At 50.2% G+C, this 18,976-nt stretch overlaps 1 protein-coding gene across 2 annotated transcripts; it reads left to right on the top strand.

Annotated features, from left to right (window-relative positions):
• The first annotated feature begins 230 nt into the window (after positions 1-230).
• Positions 231-18,311, top strand: RPIA (ribose 5-phosphate isomerase A). 2 transcript variants are annotated; one of them, XM_074903710.1, is made up of 10 exons: positions 395-492; positions 3,631-3,717; positions 5,158-5,218; positions 7,176-7,231; positions 10,346-10,405; positions 10,988-11,052; positions 12,143-12,211; positions 12,733-12,874; positions 14,107-14,206; positions 16,510-18,311. In XM_074903710.1, the coding sequence occupies exons 2-10, from the start codon at positions 3,694-3,696 to the stop codon at positions 16,605-16,607; spliced, it is 675 nt and encodes a 224-aa protein (XP_074759811.1). In that variant the 5' UTR covers positions 395-492; positions 3,631-3,693; the 3' UTR covers positions 16,608-18,311. The 2 variants fall into 2 exon arrangements, with proteins under 2 accessions (XP_074759810.1, XP_074759811.1); XM_074903709.1 differs by lacking the exon at positions 3,631-3,717 and having other exon boundaries at positions 231-492.
• The last annotated feature ends 665 nt before the right edge of the window (positions 18,312-18,976 follow it).

Genomic DNA, 18,976 nt, shown 5'->3' with positions numbered 1-18,976 from the left:
CCAGCACCTCCAGGTGGGACAATTCCCGTCCCTCCGCACTGTTCGGGAAAGCCTCAACCCCTCCGTCCCCGGCAAAGCCGATCCCTCCCTGTCCATCCGTGTACCTCCATCGATACAAGTTGCTGCGGGGTTGCGGGGCGGGCACCCCGAGCCGAGCATTGTGGGCGCTGTAGTTCGCGGCTGGCAGCACTACAAGTCCCAGCCTCCCGGAGGAGGGGGAGGAGGAGGAGGAGGAGGAGGAAGGGAGCCGGCTCGGCCCAGGCCTCCAGCCCGTGCGGGAGAGCCCCCCGGGGGGCGGGCCGCGGCGGCATGCGGCTCCCCGGCCGGCTCGGCCCGCTCCGCAGCACGCCGCTGGCTGCCCGGCCGCCGGGGAGGGCCAGAGCGGGGCCGGCGGCGGGGAGACGCGCCCTGGCCCGCGGGCGGCTCGGCGGCACCATGGCCGAGGAGGCCAAGAGGCTGGCTGCCTGCGCGGCCGTGGACAAGCACGTCCAGGTGAGACGGCACCGGCCCCCCGGGGAGACGAGGCGGAACCCCCCCGGTAAACGGAGCTGCCGCGGGGGACGCGGAGCCTCCCGGTTCACGGAGACTTCGGGGTGCACGGAACTCCCCGGTGGACGGAGCAGCCCCGGGGTGCAGGGACGGACCCCAGAGTGCACGGAGGAGTTCTGGGGTGCGAGAACCCCCCGGTGCAATGGAGTGGCCCCGGGGTGCAGGGAACCTTCAGTGCGCGGAGCGATCGTGGGGTGCACAGACCCCCCCAGTGCGTGGATGGACTTCGGGTTGCACGGAGCGGACCCGGGGTGCAGGGAGGAGTTCTGGGGTGCAGGGACACCCCAGTGCGCGAAGTGGCTATGGGAGGCACAGGCTCTCCCAGTGCATGGATGGGCTTTGCGTTGGACGGAGCAGCCCCGGGGTGCAGGGATGGGTTGTGGGGTGCATGTATCCCTCGTGTGCCCCCCCACCCCAAGCATGGATGGACCTGGAGTGCAAGGAGGGACCCTGGGGTGCATGGACGGGCTCTGCCAAGCCTCCTCCCTCGCTTTTGGACTGTGCTCCGTCAGTCGGGAGAGAGGGAGAAAACTGCCGCCTCTCCCTTCCTGTCTCTGCGCTCGCCCAGCACACGCCTCGCCCGGCTCAGCACGGTGCACCCCAAGTTTGGGGTAACACCTTGCACCCCCAGACTTTCACCGTGCACCCTCCTGTGAGCTGGGCTGCACTGGGAGCTCAAGCTAATGCTGTGTCCTGTTGCTTTCTCAGAGGCCGGGGTGCTCCGCTGCTGCGCCCTGTGCCCCGGCACCCAAGCACGGAGCAACAGCCCCTGAGCAGGGGGTCATGTCTTGCCCTCTGCAGGGAGGGAGATGCAGCAAAGGGCTTTAGTCAACCCTTTGAAGGTCAGATAGGACTAGAGAGCCGCTTGAGGTTTGACACAGGCTGATTGTGAACGCTTGGACGATCAACGGTTAAAGTCACGCAGGGGTTTATAGCAATGTTTGCTGTGCAAATCCTTTCGCAACAGCAGTGATGAAATGGGCTTCGAGTTGCTGCCAAGGAGGTCGATGTTAGCACTCAGAGGGGGAAAAAAGATCCCTTTTCCTTCCTGCTCACTCCTGCTGGGTTGGTGCCTTGAGGTTCAGCTGCTTTCCTGGTGTCCCATAAATGTTTCACTCGTTTTGCAGCTTCTCCTTCCTCTGAACAGTCTGTACCTGCCTGCAGAGAGCACAACCAGTGCTCACCGAGAGCTAACCCCTGCCTGGCCAGTGCGCTCCAAAGCTGTCCGTGGGCAGGGGGAGCCAGGGGGTGGACCAGCAGTTGCATAAACCCCCTGTTTCATACCCAAGGCAAGCCCCAAGGTTGCACGTTGAGGGGTTGCAGGAGGAAGGACTTTGTGTCACAGGGTGTGGAGCCAAGAGCTCTGCTGCTGTGGGTTGTCACGAGCTGGGTGTGCCTTTGATTTGGGCTTAGCCGTAACTCTTAGTTTTGTGTTTTTCTTAGTGAAATAGCTGGCCTTTGTGCTGTTTTATGGTCAAGCAAACTTAGGATCATGTTTCTGGCAGTGTCACAGCTGATTAAAGTTCAGGGCCTGGTTAGTGAGGCTGATTAAGTAAAATTGGCATTGGTATTTGGAGTAATTATTTATCTGGGTAATACTGTGGTGCAAGTTGGTTTGAAGCTACGGTGGAGGAGCAGGTTAGATTCACTGCCAAGGAGTTAGAGGGTCTCGGCTGTCAGAGAAAACCTGTCTCCCCTTCAGCTTGCAGTGTCAGGGCGCACCTGCTGTTTCTAACGGGTAGGGTTGTGTTTGGCCGTTAGAGCTATCGCTGTTAACAGAGGGAGCAATGTAATCTCTGAAAGCAGAACTGCACACTTCCCCCCCTTGCATGGCAGGGACACGTGGGGGACATTACTGACTTCAGGGTTTGGTTATGTTGGACAAATCTCTTCTGCTTAACTGTGGCACTGGGGTCTTGGTACTGGTACAAGATGAGGCTCCTCGCCTGGCATCCTCCTTCACACCCATTCCTATCTGTGCCAGCACAGCAGCTCCTCGTGCAGCCCATGGCAGATGTAAACCTGGGGGTGGGTGGGGGGATTAGGAGAGGAGAACTTTTTTCTCTTTGTATTTTTTAATTAAAGCCAAATTGGGGTGTTTATCCACAGCACTTGTCCCTGGGCAGCTGCAGGAGCAGGGTTCCCCAGTACTAGAGCGGACGCTGAGATGACCAACCTCAGAAGCCGTGGGTGTGCTGCCGTGACGGCTCAGAGCAGCGGGGCTGGCACGAGACTTGGGGCTTTAGAGCCGTAAGCTGCTTGGGGAGAGCTGGCTTTGTGTTTATACACCACCTCTGAAGGCAGGCTCTGTTAGTGTCTTTGTTAAAAATGAAAAGATGGGCATGAGCCATAGGTCCAGCTGCCCTAGAGGACTGAGGAAACTTTGGGCTTTGCAGTGTATTTATCTTCTGCTCTTTGCCCATGTAAATCCTAGTCTTGGAATCTTACGTTGGACTGGCCAGCCTGTGTGGTGCTGCTGATACCCACTTGATGTGCATTGCCTTGTCAGCATCTGTAATGTTGGGCAGCATCTCTAGGCCCTTGGGTTAGCTGAGAAAACGCTGTGGTCATTGCTGACTCCACTCATGGAGTCTATACGTGAATCCTCAGCTGTGCTGTGGCTCTGTGCCTTGGTTTTGTTTGCCGGGGTTTTGGTAAACAACCTGAAATGGATTTTTTTTGTGTGTGTGTGGAGTGCTGCTACTCGGTTCTGTGAGCTGGACCTGCCCTTTGCACACTGACCTTGTGCTCTGCTTCTCAGGAATGTTTGTCCTACCCCTGTTTTTTAAAAGTGGATGTTTTTTGGCTCGTTTTGCCCCTGGGGTTGAAGCTGAGGAGGGAGAGGTGGGATCTGCAGTAAGGCAAGGGTTGTAACAGCACCAGTTTAGACTGGCTTAAACTGTTTTTCTGGGAAACCCACTTAGCCAAAGGCCTTGCCACCTCCTAAGGGAGGGTGCTTCACCCCTCCTCACTAATAAATGCCTTCAAGTTTACTGCCAGCAACGGACTGGGACCCTTGTGAGCTCTTCCCACTCCATTACAGTGGAGTTGCTGATGCTGAGGCTTTCTCCATCCCTTCAGGGCTCCAAGAAGCAGTCCCTGTAGAAACGAGGGCAAAGAGAAGAAACTGCCTCTTCCCAGGTCATGACAAGTCTCTTGGGAACACCGGTACTGCCCGTGTCCTGCCAGCCTCCGTGCAGCTTTGCTTGCCCTTTCCTTGGCTGGCCGTGCTTGGCTCTGCCTGCCCGGGAAACTGAGAAACCTTCGGAGCTATTGGGTTTCTACTGGCCATGCTGCAGGCACACAGCTGCGATCTGCTGCTTTCCCTGACTTTTGCAGAGTCACAGTGATTAGTGAGGGCAGAGGTATAAGCCGAGTCTCTGGTTGTGTGCTGGGTTTTGGAGAACTTTTGATTTTTTGAGCCTTTAACCTTCAGCAGAAAGGGAAATCATTAATCCTGGGGGAGTGTGACCTGCCTTGAGCTCCACCTTTTCAGACAAGCTTCTGTGCCAGTAAGCTTTTAGCTGGTGGAAATGCTGCAGGTGTGGCTTTTTTCACAGCTGCTGAACTCCGGCTTTGCTGCACATGGAGAAGGAGCTCCAGACCTGTCTAATGTTCAAGAGATAATATACAGCAGCTCTGTGCCTGCATCTCTGGCTGGCTTCAACTTATCTGAAGTCTCTGTAGTGATAGTGGGCCTCCTTAAGTCAATTTAAGCTTTGGATCCCATCCAAAGAAAGGGAAGTACACTGAAAATTGGAAGTGTTCAAGAGGCTGCAGGTAGCTCTCAGTGGGTGGGAGATTGATCAGATAGTAAACAAAGATTTACATCGCAGACCACCCTCTTGCAAAGGTAGTACAACTGCACCCATCCACCCCTCAGCCTGCAGTACCTTTTAGCAGCGTGTCAGTGTTATGGGTGAGACAGTAATGATCCTTCTTAAACCAGACTGTAAGCTGAGAAAGGCCAGGGCTGAGCTGTGGTTAAAATATGATCCTCTTCAGCATATGCTGCCAGGCCTACCCACCTTCCAAGTGTGTTGCTGGACTCTCATATAGGCAGCTACATACTCTGTTTTGGAAAGTGGTTTTTATTATATTCTGGGAATGGCTGCTGTGGTCTTTGCTTCAGCCGCGGGTACATCTGTGCTATTTACTAACAATGCAGTCGGCAGCAAACCCATGCTTTTACCGTGCGGCTTCCTTGGGAGATGTTATCTTGAGGTTGTTTCAGAGTCTTCCTTTGTGGTATTGTCTGAAACTCCCAGCTTTCCGGCAGGAGAGAGCGCATGGAGTGCCAGCAACCAGCAGCCCGTGTGCATTGAACACCCAGAGAGTCAGGCTGTGGTGGTATTTAGCAAGCACGTGTCCTTTAAGGAGAGGGCGAGTTGCTTAAAATCCCTTAGTCACAGACAGTGGTCGCGCCCTCAGTGGCACGGTGTGTTCCCTTCCTTGCCTGCAGCATGCTGAGATGTTGGGTGTTGGCCTGCGTCTCTGAGCAGGGTTTCTCTTGCACGTGTTTATAATGTTGAGTCTGCCGGGAAAAGTGGACAGCCCTTGTGCCGAGGCCCCAGTAATAATTCTCTCCCGTCTCTCTTTGATTTGCAGAACAATCAAGTTCTTGGGATCGGAAGTGGTTCTACAATTGTCCACGCGGTTCATCGATTAGGTAGGATGCTCCCCTTCGTGTCCTTCCCACCACAGAAAGTCCTCTTGTCTGGCTGCCCCAACTGTTTGAAAAACATGCTGAATCGCCTGGATGCTGACTTAGAGCTGATGTGTTGGGTCTCTTCACCGACCGCTGTGTCCTCCTTGAAGCTGATGCTTAAAACTGGGTCTTGTGCTTCACGTTTATTGCATAGAGAGTCCTCAGGATGTAATGATTTGCCACCTCTTCTCCCCATACAGCCAGGCAAAGCGCTGTACTGGCACCCGCCACAAACTGGATCTGAACCCCTCTGTTTCATTCCAGCTCTGCTCCATCCTAAGTCCTAACTTGCTTGATTTGTGGCTTTGGGCCACGCAGCTGCTCTGCTTCCATTAACCCATTTGTATGCAGCTGATGCAGCTCACTCGAGTCCATGTTATTCACATTGAGGCTCTTGCTGAGGTGCAATGAAAATGAGGAATGTGAAATCCTGCTGCATTTTTTTTTGTATACCCTACAGCTAGGTTTATGTGCTTTGCCCCAGGTGCAAGTTTGCTCAAGGTGTGAATCAGAAAATTTCAGCAAAACATTCAAGCGAGGCAAATATATTTTTGCAAAGTGAACGTGTGGGTAATTGTCCTTATGCTTCATTACGGAGGGCTCAGAGGTTTGAAGTTTCCTTTGCAGGGCGCTCTCAGCCTTAGGGCAGATCCGCTTGTGGACGTGCTGTATCTCATCCTGCTTTGCTGTCCTTGGATGCAAAACAGAGCAGCTGTGTGTGACAGCTCGGGAGTGCAGCGTTGGCCCTGTCCATGGGGGTCTTGCTTGGATGCAGAGGGGCACTCTCCTTTGGAAGCTGAGTTCAGTGTGTCCCCCCTGGGTGGCTCTGTGTGGCGGGGAAGTGCCCTGGTGACCTCCAGCTGCCTGGGGCAGAGCTGTCCCCCAGCCCACCGCGGGTGAGCGGGGCTGAGGTTTGAGCACAGCGCAGTGCTTTGCTTCACAGGGAACAGCAGAGATGGTGCTGGGCCTGCCCCTTGGCACCCCCACCCCCCCACGCTGTGTGTAGAACACACTTATTTGTCTGGGAGCTGGGGTTCAGCTTTCTGGGTTTGGCTCAGTATTGCAACCCCTCCTGACTCTAGCACAGAATCAGTCTCTAAATAAATGGGTATAGTATTTAAAGTGGAGTGCCTGTTCCAGGCTGCAAATTCTTGACTTTTTATGTCTGCTGAATGTGTTAGGACTGGGATGTGGGTTGTAACAACCTACAGCCTCATGTATTGCATCTTCAGTCCTTCCAGCAGCAGCATTACCTGGAAGCATGTAGCCCGTGTGCTTGCTCTGATGTGAGTGCAGTTGCTGACTCTCGGGCTGATGGAGTATGCCTAAGTATTGTAATTACTAAAATAACATTTTGTCCATAATGATATCTTAGTAATAGATTTTAGTCATTTGAGGTTAACCTGGGGGAGGAAATATTTCCTTCCATTTAATGGAATACTGTATTTTATTAGTCCTTTCGCTGCCATATATTTAAATGTTCTATAATAAATTAATGCGATGTCCCCAAGGCAAGAAGCCAGAAAACCTTTCAGACAGCTGCTGAAGCTTTCTGTTTACAAGAAGTGCAGCAAAACCTGTCTAATGGAGTGAGAGAGGGAAGTGGGGATAATTTCCCAGGTGACGATTTGCTGACGAAGCTCCTCTGCTGCTGGAGACACAAAGGTTAATGGCTCATGGTGTCTTGGGCTGAGCCAGGGTGGGTGTCTAAACATTTCTGACTGTAGAAACTGAGCCTTAGCCTATGCAGGGTGGCACCTGTTTGTGTTTTGAGCATGACTGAGTTATTTGCAAGCCAAGCAAGTAATTGCAGTGATTCAAAGGGACTGTTCTGAACTGAAATTTCTTAAAGTGAAAGTTGGTGTGTTTTTTCCATCTGCAATGAACAAACCGAGCCTTCTGCTTTTTTTTCGTGCAGCCGAACGAGTTAAAGAGGAGAATCTGACAATTGTCTGCATCCCTACATCTTTCCAGGTAAGCGCTTTCCTCCTTTGTTTTCTACTAGTCCAGACACTCACTCAGGGGATCTTTCCTTTGGCTGCAGGAGGCAACCACGCCGCTTTGTGGCCTGGCTCACTGCGGTGTGAGTTAACTGAAAGCACCGGTGAAAGCAGTCGTGGTGCAGCCTGCAGATAGACCTCATGAAGCAGGTGGTGATGGTGCTGTGTTACCCTGACCTGAGATGCAGCGATGCTAGGAAGCGTGTTTGGAACCAGTGCAGTGATTCTGGTTATGTCAGTGTTGGTGCGTGACTTGATCTGGATCCTGCTTGCAGAAAAATGCTTAGTAGTGAACCAGACTCATAACGCAAAACTCATTGGAGATGCTTAGTCTCCTATGATTCTGTGTCAACGCCTGGAAGCTGTAAAAGTCACGCTGCAAGCAATAATAGCAAGCTCGTGTGTTTTCAGCAGGAGCGTGAAATGCATCAACTGGCTTTTATAAGAAGTTGCAGAAGAGAAATGAGCTTTTTGTTTCCTTTGCTGCGCAGCTTTTGCAGGGTTTGGCTCATAGCAAGTTAGCTGTTGGGAGGTTTGCAAGGAGAGGGAGGACATGGCTTGGTGGTGAAATGCAGAGCTGTTGGGGAAGCTCTTGAGCTGCTTCCATGCCTTCAAGCAGCTGGCTTTGGTCTCTCTGCCCTTATTCCCTGTGGTGGGAACACGCTACAGAGGAGCAACTGTCACCTTGTGCTCTGTGAGCAGGGAGAGGTGACATTGTGAGTCTGCAGGGATGGGGACCACCTGTGAGCTTTTCAAAGCTGGGTGGCAGTGCCCCAGTCTGGGAATTGGCCACGTGTCCTTACAGTCCTGGTGTGGACCTTGGGATTGTACTTTTGTCACAACTTTTTCACTGTGAGGACAGTCAAGCAGTGAGGCAGGCTGCCCAGAGGGGCTGTGCATCTCCAATTCTTGGAGGTTTTCAAGACCTGAGTGGGTAAGGCCCCGAGCAACCTGGTAGCTGACCCTGCTTTGATCTGGAGGTTGGATAGAGACCAACCCGAATTACCCGAAAATCTTATGAAAACTTAACATCCTCTTCCCCTGCAGATGTTTTTTAAGTGTGAGTGTGGGGCGATGGGACTCTTTTTTCCTAGCTGTTGCAAACAACCAGTGGCCAACTGGGGTATAATACAAACTGCTGCAAAGGGCGAAAGGTAAAAACTAGATTTTTTTTTTTTTCTTTTTAAACATATATCAGTACTTCTGCTGCATATATAGGCTGTGGTGAGAGCCTGTCTTTGATCCCCATCCTCAGGTACCATGTCCCATGAACCTAGAAAGAGTGCTCTTGAGTTCAGTCATTAGGTCTTAAAGAAAATATTGATCTAGCTCTCATAGTGAATGTGGGCTGGAGCCTCTCTTGCCTTGAAATGTTGGGATATGGGACTAGTAAAACAAAAAGGTTGCTGTTAAAGGGAAGAGATTGATTGTACACCTGTAGGAGCCAAAAGCCCCCAGACATGAGGCTGCCTCCTATCTTTTGCCGTCTCTTAGACCTCAACCAATTCCAAGTGAAGCATTCCCAGGTTAGCAAAACAGCATCTTATTTTCGCTATGTACAGGTGGCTGCCTGAGGTCACTGGCAAGGAAGAACTGCTTTTAGTGGGCTTTTACTCTCCTCCCTTCCCTTTTGTCAGGTTGGGTTATTCCATCACCATCAGTAAAGCTAGATCCGGGGTAAGTATCTGTCCCTTGGCTTTTGTGTTGTTTCTTCTTTCACCCGGACATGTGCCAAGAGCACAGAGTGAGACTGTTCTTGGCGAGTGCTGTGCAGTTACCAACGCTTTTTCCCCCAGCTGTGGGAGCTCTGCTTTTGATTCCTGCTGGTCTGCTCCCATCGCCTTGCAAGCAGAAAGCCTGAAGAGAGCCACCTCGTTTCCACACTGCTGACTCTAAGCCTGTTCAGGGTCTGGCCTGCATGTGCAGCACAGTGTTTTTCAATGCTTTCAGTTCCCAGATCCCTGAAATCTCTTTACATGGACACCATGTAATGAATTGAAACCCACTGTTTTTTATTCTTTTCATTTTGTGAGTGCTTAGGACAATCCTAATGCACAGAGCAAGAGCCCACAGTCCATGGGTGTTAAAACTGCATGTTATGAAGTACCACAATAGACAATTCAAATCATCTCTCATTGCCAGGAGTACCACCTGCTAACTCTTCTTAATGTTTCTGAGGTGCCAATACATGTGACTGATGCACTTTGTTAGTGTTAGTGGGTAAAATTCAGGGGAATAAGTTGATCCAGGCTGTCACATTGGGGCCTCTTGGATTAGCTACAGCATGGTAGGAAGTTCAGACTCGAGCAGAGTCGGTGGAAGGATGGGGCTTTCACTCACATGAGTGGGTACAAGGATGGGGGTTTCACTCAGGTGATGCTTTGTGTCACAGAAAATTCAACTGATTCAAGGATTTCTAAGCTTGAACTTCTGTTTAAACTGATCAACCAGGTGGAGGGTAACTTCTAACCAAGTGAAGGGTAACTCCGTGTGCTCTGTGTTGTATTCCCACTAGAGGGAAATACATGGCTACTTCAGTAAAAGTAAATCAGAGTCCCCAAACAGCTGTTTCACTTTTTCCATGAGTTGTACTTCTCTTCTTTGACTTTTATTTTGTTTCTTTGCAATATGAAAAATATTTTCATCATTAGTGTTTTGCTCCCATTTTTCAGCTGAAGGGAATCAGAGGGGCTGGATGGGTGCTAGGGAGAATGATGTCCAAGCTGAAACAACACAGCTCAAAAATTCCATATCTGCTGTAATGCTTAGGTACAAGTGTTTCCCACCAAGCTGATGGGGCCTCCTGCTTATTTAGTATGGAGAGACCTGAAGCCAGGACTCCTGTTGCACCATTTGAGCATTTTAGTTCAAATCAGCAGCAGTGTTTTCTTTTGATGAAAACAATCTGGTCTGGAAGCCTCATTCTCTCCTTTCTGTGTCTGGCTGCAGCCTCTCCACCAGCTCAGGGTGGAGCAGTGGAGCTCTTCCAGGGAGACTCCATCCTTGCCGCAGCTGAGGGAATGACATGATGAGTCTGTTTTCCTTTTCTGCCACCGGTAAATGGTGTTTGTGTGTTCTTGGTGCACAGGCACGTCAGTTGATCCTGCAGAACGGCTTAACACTAAGTGACTTGGACCGACATCCAGAGGTAAGTGCGACTGCGGAGGTGAGACCTTACCCGACCTTCTTCTAACCTGGTCCTTCGTAAAGCATTAGGCTCCTTTGTCCTCCCCTGAGGCTGAGAGTCTAGGCAGCCACGCTGCAGAACATGAGTGAGAACTAGCTTAGTTCATTTTTTTTCCCAAGCCTTAGTCTTGTCTTAGTTCTTGTCCCTTTAGATGGCAAGTAGGCTGCCAAGTTATGTTTCTTCCAGATGTTTTGCATCTCTTCCAGGATGAGGCTTGCTGGCCTGAGATGGGGGTATGACGTTGCTGAAGTGTTGTGATTTCCCCCAGGAGGCCCCCTTCCCTTAGCTGACAACACTAGAGGTTGAAATGATGTGCCTTGCAGGCCAGCAGTTGTGTTTGTGTTTTTTCTTGTGTGCCTGTGGTTTAACTGGGGCTGGTATCCCTGGGTGGATGATCAGATGCTCATCTCTGGTCAGGCTGGCATTGATGTGGTCCCAGCTCTAATAACATTTCTGGCTGCTGCTTGGGACCTGACACCCTCTCGAGCTGTGTGGATGCTGCATGTGAAAAGTTTCCACACCAAGTTTCTCCTCTTCCTACAGCTCGATGTTGCCATCGATGGAGCAGATGAAGTGGACTCTGACCTCAACCTTATCAAAGGTGGCGGGTGAGCCTTGCTGTCTGTCTGTCTGTGTGCAGTGCTGGTGGCGGTGGCCTCTGAGGGTCCCTTTTCTGGCTGTGGATGTCTCCAGGGGTGGGCTGGAGAGCCTGATGGGGCCCTGTGCAGGGCTGTGCATGCACCTGCAGTGGGAGATGGCTCCTGATCAACAGTGTGTGCAAGGGACAAGGAGGATAAAATGATTGGGTTCTGCCCTTGGGCCACAACAACCCCCAGCAGCGCTACAGGCTTGGGGAGGAGTGGCTGGAGAGCTGCCAGTCAGAGAGGGACCTGGGGGGTGATTGACAGCCGGCTGAACAGGAGCCAGCAGTGTGCCCAGGGGGCCAAGAAGGCCAATGGCATCCTGGCTTGTGTCAGCACTGGCGTGGCCAGCAGGGACAGGGAAGGGATCTGAGCCCTGGGCTCGGCACTGGTGAGGCCGCCCCTTGATGAGTGGGTTCAGTTTTGGGCCCCTCACCCCAAAAAGGCCATTGAATGACTCGAGCGTGGCCAGAGAAGGGCAACGGAGCTGGTGCAGGGTCTGGAGCACAGGTCTGCTGGGGAGCGGCTGGGGGAACTGGGGGGGTTCAGTCTGGAGCAGAGGAGGCTGAGGGGAGACCTCATCGCCCTCTACAGCTCCCTGACAGGAGGGTGCAGAGATGGGGGATGAGTCTCTGGAGCCAAGTAATAAACAATAGGACAAGAGGGAATGGCCTCAAATTGCACCAGGGAAGGTTTAGACTGGATATTAGGAAGCATTTCTTTCCAGAAGGGGTTGTTAGATGTTGGAATGGGCTGCCCAGGGAGGTGGTGGAGTGCCCATCCCTGGAGGGGTTGAAGAGTTGGGTTGACCCAGCGCTGAGGGATCTGGTGGAGTTGGGAACTGTCAGTGTGAGGTTAATGGTTGGACTGGATGATCTTCAAGGTCTTTTCCAACTGAGATGATTCTGTGATAGAGCAGGGGAAGGAGCCCTGGTGGGGCACAGTGGCAGCACCAAAACCAGCCAGAACATGATGGAGGGGACTGGACTTCAAGGCCAGCAGGCACGTTGAGGAGCAGTCTGTTTTCTGATTTCTTTTATTTTTTCCCCCCTTCTAGTGGCTGCTTGACGCAAGAGAAGATAGTCGCAGGATATGCAAAATGCTTCATCGTTATTGCTGATTACAGGTGAAAATACTACTATTCAGTATACCTCTTTGTCCCGTGGGAGGATTCGGATGGTCCTTTGTTAGGCCATTTTTGTTCTTCGAGTGGGTCAGTGGAGCAGGAATAGGTGGAAATGAGCCTGACTCCCAGTGCTTCCACAATTCAATTTAGCTTTTTTTCTTAATTTTCAACTCAGCAGGCCTGCTTAGGAGTCAGCAGAGCTTGTGGGGAAATGGCTGCTCTGCTCTTTGAGCTCAGCGATTGTCAGCACAGAATAAATTTCCCCTTCTGTACGTACAGCCCCCCGGCTGTAGAAAAAACAACTCGTGTCCTACTTGCCCAAAACATGTCAAAACAGAGCTTACGAGTGCATAAAGCATCGTGCATTAAACTGGTTCTTCCTACACATGTGCACATGTGAACTGCCCGCTGTGCCCTCCAGGGCCTTATGCCTGAGGGGTTTGCAAGAGGTGATGTAGTAATGTTAATGGTGTTAGGAATGTAATGTCTGATGCTAGTCCCACCTCAAACTGTGTCCTCAGGAAAAAATCCAAGAGCCTTGGGGAGCAGTGGAAGAAGGGAATTCCTATTGAAGTCATCCCCATGGCTTATGTCCCTGTCACCAGATCCCTGACAAAAAACTTTGGAGGCACTGCGGAGCTGCGGATGGCTGTTAGCAAAGCGGTATGTGTCCCTGATCAGCCCCATGTCCCCAGAGGAGCCACCTGAACGTGGGCTAATGGAGGACCAGAGGCCTGGCCTTTCGTCTAGTTAAATCTGGGCTTTCACTCCTGCAGGCAGCATCTTGTGTAATTCTTCCTAGTTACATTTTGGTTAATGAACTGTGTGTTTAGGTGTTCAGGCTGCTCATTTAAAGTCTTTCTGGCTTATATCTCCTAAAGCAAACATCCTTGAGCAGGGAGAGATGGGATTGCCAGTCTGGGGCTGATCTCCGGCTCTGTGGGGATGCTGGGGGGCTGGAGGGCAGTCTGTGCTGCCAGAGAGGGTCTTGAGTTTGGGGAGCAGCTCACGCTCCATCCTAGGCTCCTCCGTACCACACGGAACTAGAGACTAAATTAAAACTGAAGCTGCTTTGTCTCAGCTGCCACTGTCCTATCCTGACTTGGGCAGCAGAGCTTTGCCGGCCCACTGTTGCGTGGTAAGGGAAAAGAAGGGCTGTCTGCAGCAACAGCTGCAGTTAATGGCTGAAGACTTGTTTTTAATGTCTTTAATCCCAAGACACTCTAGGGACTGCATTTGGGTGCCTGAAAAGAGCAAACCAGTCATTCTCTGTGAACTTGAGACCAATCTCGTTTGGGGAATGCACATCAGTGCTGCTCCAGCACGAGCCGTATCCCTGGAGGATGCTGGTCCCTCCTGGCGTCTGTGGTTGCACACCCTGCTCAGCGCTGCTGAAATACCTCATCCTCAGCCCCAGCTGTCTCTGCTCTGTTGAAAGGACCCAATTGCTCCTTCTGTTGGGCTTGAGGGAGTGCTGGGTATGTGGGACGCTGAAGTCCAACAGCTCAACTCCAAAACCGCCCCCTGGCATCCAGCAGCATGCTTTTATCACTGGGGCAGAGGGGTCTTACTTTGGCTTCAGTTGCTTGTAGTAGCCTTTTTAGGACATGAACATAGCTTTATCTTGCGAAAAGGATCCCCTGTTGCAGTGATGAAAGTTGTGTCATCGTTTCCAGCTTCTGCATGATTATCTGTACAGAGTGAGGAACGAGCAGTTGCCTTGGGTGACGGTTTTACTTACAGGCCTGTTGAGGACTGCCCTGATTTACTTGGTTTAGAGGGAGTCATCATTCATTGCAGTGGGGATGGCTGGTCCCGGTGAGGGCTGTGACAGTCCCTGGCTGGGATCAGTAGACAAGGAGCTCGTGGTGGTGACAAATGGGTTTGCTTCTCAGGGCCCTGTGGTGACAGACAATGGGAACTTCATCCTGGACTGGAAATTTGACAAGGTTCATGAATGGAGTGAAGTGAACACTGCTATAAAAATGATACCAGGTAATGTCTGTGATTTTAAAAAAAAGGAAAAAAAGCTGGCTAAGGCTTGGTCCATGCTATATAACCCTGACCGTGGGAGCTCTCCCCTGGATAGGAGTAAAAGTGTGTGTGTGTGTTTACTGCCCTTTTACAGGTCCCTACATTTGTTTCTACTTGAGAGATCTATCAGTTGAATTAGTACAACTGTACCCACATGGCATTTCTATAATGTGGTGAAAACCTGGGGTGATGCTGGGTGACTTTTGACACTGTTTCCCAGTCCTGTGTGCATCCTCACTCTCCTCGTGCCCATGTAGAGAGGGACTTCTAGTGGAAACATGAGTGGGCTCTGAAGGGAGGCTTTGCACTGGGTTAGGGTATTTTCTAGAAGCTGTTTACAGCTCTGCACCCCATTACCATGGTGTAGCCCTATGGGCTCGCCTTGCTGTGAGGGTGCAGTGTATCCTAGCTGTTGCTGTGCAAGAGAGCTTGAGTGGCTGGTCACACTGTTTGCAAATGAAACAGCCTCTGCAAGATCTCCTGCCTTGCATGAGAGCTGCTGCCCAGGCCAGAGCTGCTTCTGGATGACCCAGGACTGCCCAGGATCAGTGGCACTTCTGGACTTTAGTGAAGTAGCAGATAGACTGGCTCAGCCACACGTGGATGTCTTTCTGGTTATCTTGGCACAGGCTGCTTTTGAATCTGGTCAGCTTTGGAATACATATTGTTGTATCAGTTATCTTTGAGTTTATCCCAGATACCTGCCCGCCCCTGAAGTCCATAACGCAACTACCTTCACTGACTGTTTGTGTGTTGTCAGAGCATGCAGAAACAGGTTGGGATCCTGTTGCACAAGCCTTGATGTCCCCACAAAGCAACAATATATTGTCCTGGCAGCACAAGAGCATGCAGAGGCCAGGGGTGTAGGCTGGGTGAAGAGTCACAGGAATTTCTAGTTGCTTCTGTTCAGTGGCTTTTCTTCCCTCAATGCTCCTTATAAGGCTGACTTACTGAAAATATACCCATATTCTTTTTCCCTACTCTAGGAGCAAACTGCTAGGATGCTACCTCTGCCTTGCCTTGTCCTGGTGTCTTTGCTGTCTGAATAATTACCTGGCACTTGCTTGCAGCCAGCAGTAGATGGCAGGTTGAGATCTTCAGTAGGAGCAGTTCTAAATGAACCAGTAATGGATCTAAATGAACTGGTGACAGCTGGTGGTCTGGGCTGTCCCTGGTGCAGTGCCCCGTTTCCTAATGTGGTTGCTGCCCATGGCCGTACAAATGTCTGTATCATTAGAGCTCTTTCTGTGCAAGAGAGAAACAGTGGCTGGGCACACTGTTTTGCAAACAAAACAGCCTTTCTGCAAGGACTTCTTCCTTGTGTTTCTTTTGGTTGAGAGATGAACGGTAAATGATGGGACCCATTTCCACTGTGTTGGCGTGGAGATGGTCTCAGCATCATTTGCTGCTTGCAAATGGACCTGCTAAGGGGAGAAGAGCATCTTCCCTACCCAGAAGTGGATGAGTAGAACTGTTAAAGCCTAAATACAGTGGTGATAGCAGGGCTTTGGCCATTGTATTTGTGGTAGCCCTTGTCTTCTGTTTCTACCTTTCTGTCTTCTGGCTGCTGCGCAATGATCACTGTGAAGTTAGGAGCATCCCATAATTAAGTGCAACCAAAAGGACCTTTGCAAATGGGTTACAGGGTGCAAAGGTAGCATCAGATCTGCTGTGTCTTAACATTTGAACAAGTGTTATGCAGGTGTTCTCTAACAGGATAGTTTTTTCAGATGCGTTTAGAGGCAAAGCGAGCAGGTCTGTGGCTGCGTGTAGCTTCCTCTTGCTCCCGTGGGTGAAAATGGCTGAAAATCACAGAATTATCTAGATTGGAAAAGACCTTGAAGATTATCCCGTCCAACCATTAACCTCACACTGACAGTTTCCAACTACCCCAGATCCCTCAGCACTATGTTGACCCTCCTCTTGAACACCTCCAGGGACGGGGACTCCACCACCTCCCTGGGCAGCCCATTTGTCATGTGTTAGTGTAATGGTGGTGGCTGGGGTGGTGTGAATGTCAGGGCGAGATGTGGGACTTGTTTCTCACTCTCTGGAGAAAGGTTCTTCTGGGAGTGGCTGCATGGAAAAGAGTTCCTGGGGGCTTCCTGTGCGGCTGGGGCAACATCACCCAGGTTGGACATTTCTCTCCAAACCTCTGATGGAGGCACTGGTGCCTTTTACTGAACAAAACCATGGGCAGAGCAGAGGATTCAAGCAATGTTGTGGCTCTGGCATTAACCAGGACGTGAACTCTTGTTCTGCAGGTGTGGTGGAGACGGGACTGTTCATCGACATGGCAGAGGTGGTGTACTTTGGCATGGAGGATGGCTCGGTCAGCGTGCGGGAGAAGCAGCCTCGCTGACGCCGGCGTGCTGCCTGCTCTGTTTTGCCTTCGGCCAGTTTGATTCAGCTGTTGTAATGGTGCCAACCTGACGTTTTGCCTTAACAAGCAGCGGTTATTGCAGAAGACGGATGGGAAGTTGATCAGAATCCGCTGACGTGATACTGAATGTCTTTTTTTAAAAACAAACAAAAAATTATATTCTATTTCTATATATATATATTTTTACTTTACAGGAATGTTGTCTTTTTTTAAAGAATCATTTAAACAAATTGCTTTAACATTTTTATTTTGTTTTCTAAGAAATACTTACCAAAAAGAATATTCCTTGTTTTGTGTTTTTGGGTTTGTTTTTTTTTTTTTTCTTTTCTTTTCTTGAACAGAACTTGAACCCTTCTGGTTGCTCATAGTGCTTAGTGATTTAAGTCAGAAATACAATCCTAATGCATTGTTCCTAACCACCCTGGCTAGGAGGGTGACGTACATAATGGGAGCGCATCCAGTCGGGACCTGCTGATGCCTTATTTGGAACCTTTTTGGTTCAGTCTTTTATGCCTTTTATTTTTCTATACCACTGTTTTTTAATAGTTCAGGATGTCTAGTTGTCCTCTGTGCACATGACAATTCTCTGAGCCTAGGGTGGTCTCTACAACCCTCTGTCTGGGACATTAATAAGGGCCTTTTCTGGGCCTCTGTATGAGGAGACATTCATCCTTTGAGCCAAATTCTGCTCTCCGTTAATTCAGTACCTCTGACTGAAGTCTGTTCCTGTAGCTGGAGATGTTTGGGACTTTGTCCTTGTAAACTGAGAGCAGAACTGGGTCCTTGATGAAGTTTACAGAAGCATATTTGAGCAGCTTAGGGCAGTGTGGAACATTGTTCAGTGGCAAATTACTTGATTTGGAATGAAGGTTAATTACCACCTCTTGCAGCTGGTTGATTTGTGGAAGGATTGAGCAGAACACAGGAAAACTGAGTCTTCCTGCCTAAATTATCCACATGTAGCAGGAGAGAGACACTCATTCACTATCTTGTTCTTGATGTACAGGTGCTTTGTGTGGTTCTGATGTCAAAATACAGGCCCTCTCTTTGTGTTGTAGACACTGAAATAAAGAGCTGTTATACCAGATTTGATGGTAATTTGGTTCTTAAAGTAACTATTTTGTGGACAGCAGGGCAGATCATCATCAGACTAACTTGTGCTGTAGTTTTTCCCTTAGAAGGGCCCTTCACCCAGGCAAAATTTACCCTTCTGCATTTGATTTCTTCTTGTTCAAGGTATATACATTATTTTAAATTAACCAGATTATCTAATCAACACTTGAGACTGTCTTAAATTTGTATGTCTAAAACATCTAAATACCTATTTTTACATCCTTAAATCTTTCCCTTCCTGCACACCTGTTAATTCTGAAGCCCTTGTACTGAGCAAACTTGCTGCCGCCCAGCCAACAGCTTGCCGGGAACACTGGAATATCTCATCCCACAAACCTGATGCTTCAGAAGCCGTTTGCAAAGCCCTAGTTCTTGCCATGGGCTGTTTTCAGATGAGTCTTGGGCTCCTAATGTAATCCTAGATAAACAGAGAGCAATTGAGCAAAGCTTTGTGTCCAAGCGCCTTCTTGCTCTTCATGCTTCTGTAAATGAGATTAGCAGGAGACAATGTTGCCGTTGACTCTCCTCTCTCTCTCTCTCTCTCTCTGAAAGCAAACAGCTCCCTCTAAAAAAGCCAATAAAACCATTACCGCACCATTACTTTCTGGCCCTGGACCAGATGTGATCTCATTCAGTTTTGTGCTTAGCAGGGGCTTGTTAAATCGAAGCCTGAAGGTGGCAGGTCTGATTCTTGAGTTTCTCCGAGTGCTTGGGATGCAGGTAACACTGGTGGGTGCTTTTGCAACAGATGTCCCTGCTGGGGTGGCACTTAGTGTGGGTCTGGAGCTGTGGGTTATGGGTACAGAGTTCACTGAACTAAAATCTCTGGATGGAATTAAAATCCTTGAAGTACGGGAGAAGATTTGGTGTCTGAACCAATTCTGGAGGCTTTGTGCAGATTTCCTTTGTGCAACTTCCCCAGGCTCAGATTTGCAGTCACTAGAAGGATTTTTGAGTCAAGGGGCTATTAATGGTCTGGTCCTTTCCCTCGGAGGCTGCTGACCTGTCATGACTATCCACATCTTCATCTGCCAGCATGTGTAGGGCACATTTAGGTGTGCAGAGAGTCCAGCCCCTCCTGGGGTGGCTTTGGTGTGCCATGGCTCTGCCCTGTCACCAAAATACCCTGCTTACACTCATGCCCAGCCAGGAGCACGTCTGATGAAAATGAAGTGTGCAGGCAGCAGAGGTGTTTCTAGTCCCTGGTCCTTGCTTGTCCAGACTCTCAGCATTAT

Source organism: Athene noctua, chromosome 4 (assembly GCF_965140245.1).
Source record: "Athene noctua chromosome 4, bAthNoc1.hap1.1, whole genome shotgun sequence".
In the NCBI taxonomy this organism is placed as follows: Eukaryota; Metazoa; Chordata; class Aves; order Strigiformes; family Strigidae; genus Athene; species Athene noctua.
Note: the sequence above shows the minus strand (reverse complement) of the source record. Positions and strands in the feature narration are given on the sequence as shown.

What these genes read in the sequence shown, in the direction of transcription:
- RPIA (XM_074903709.1), top strand. Translation starts at nt 310, where the DNA reads ATGCGGCTCCCCGGCCGGCTCGGCCCGCTCCGCAGCACGCCGCTGGCT. An exon ending in CCGTGGACAAGCACGTCCAG is followed by an intron (nt 493 to 5,157) that starts GTGAGACGGCAC and finishes TTTGATTTGCAG; the next exon opens with AACAATCAAGTTCTTGGGAT. An exon ending in TGCTATAAAAATGATACCAG is followed by an intron (nt 14,207 to 16,509) that starts GTAATGTCTGTG and finishes CTTGTTCTGCAG; the next exon opens with GTGTGGTGGAGACGGGACTG.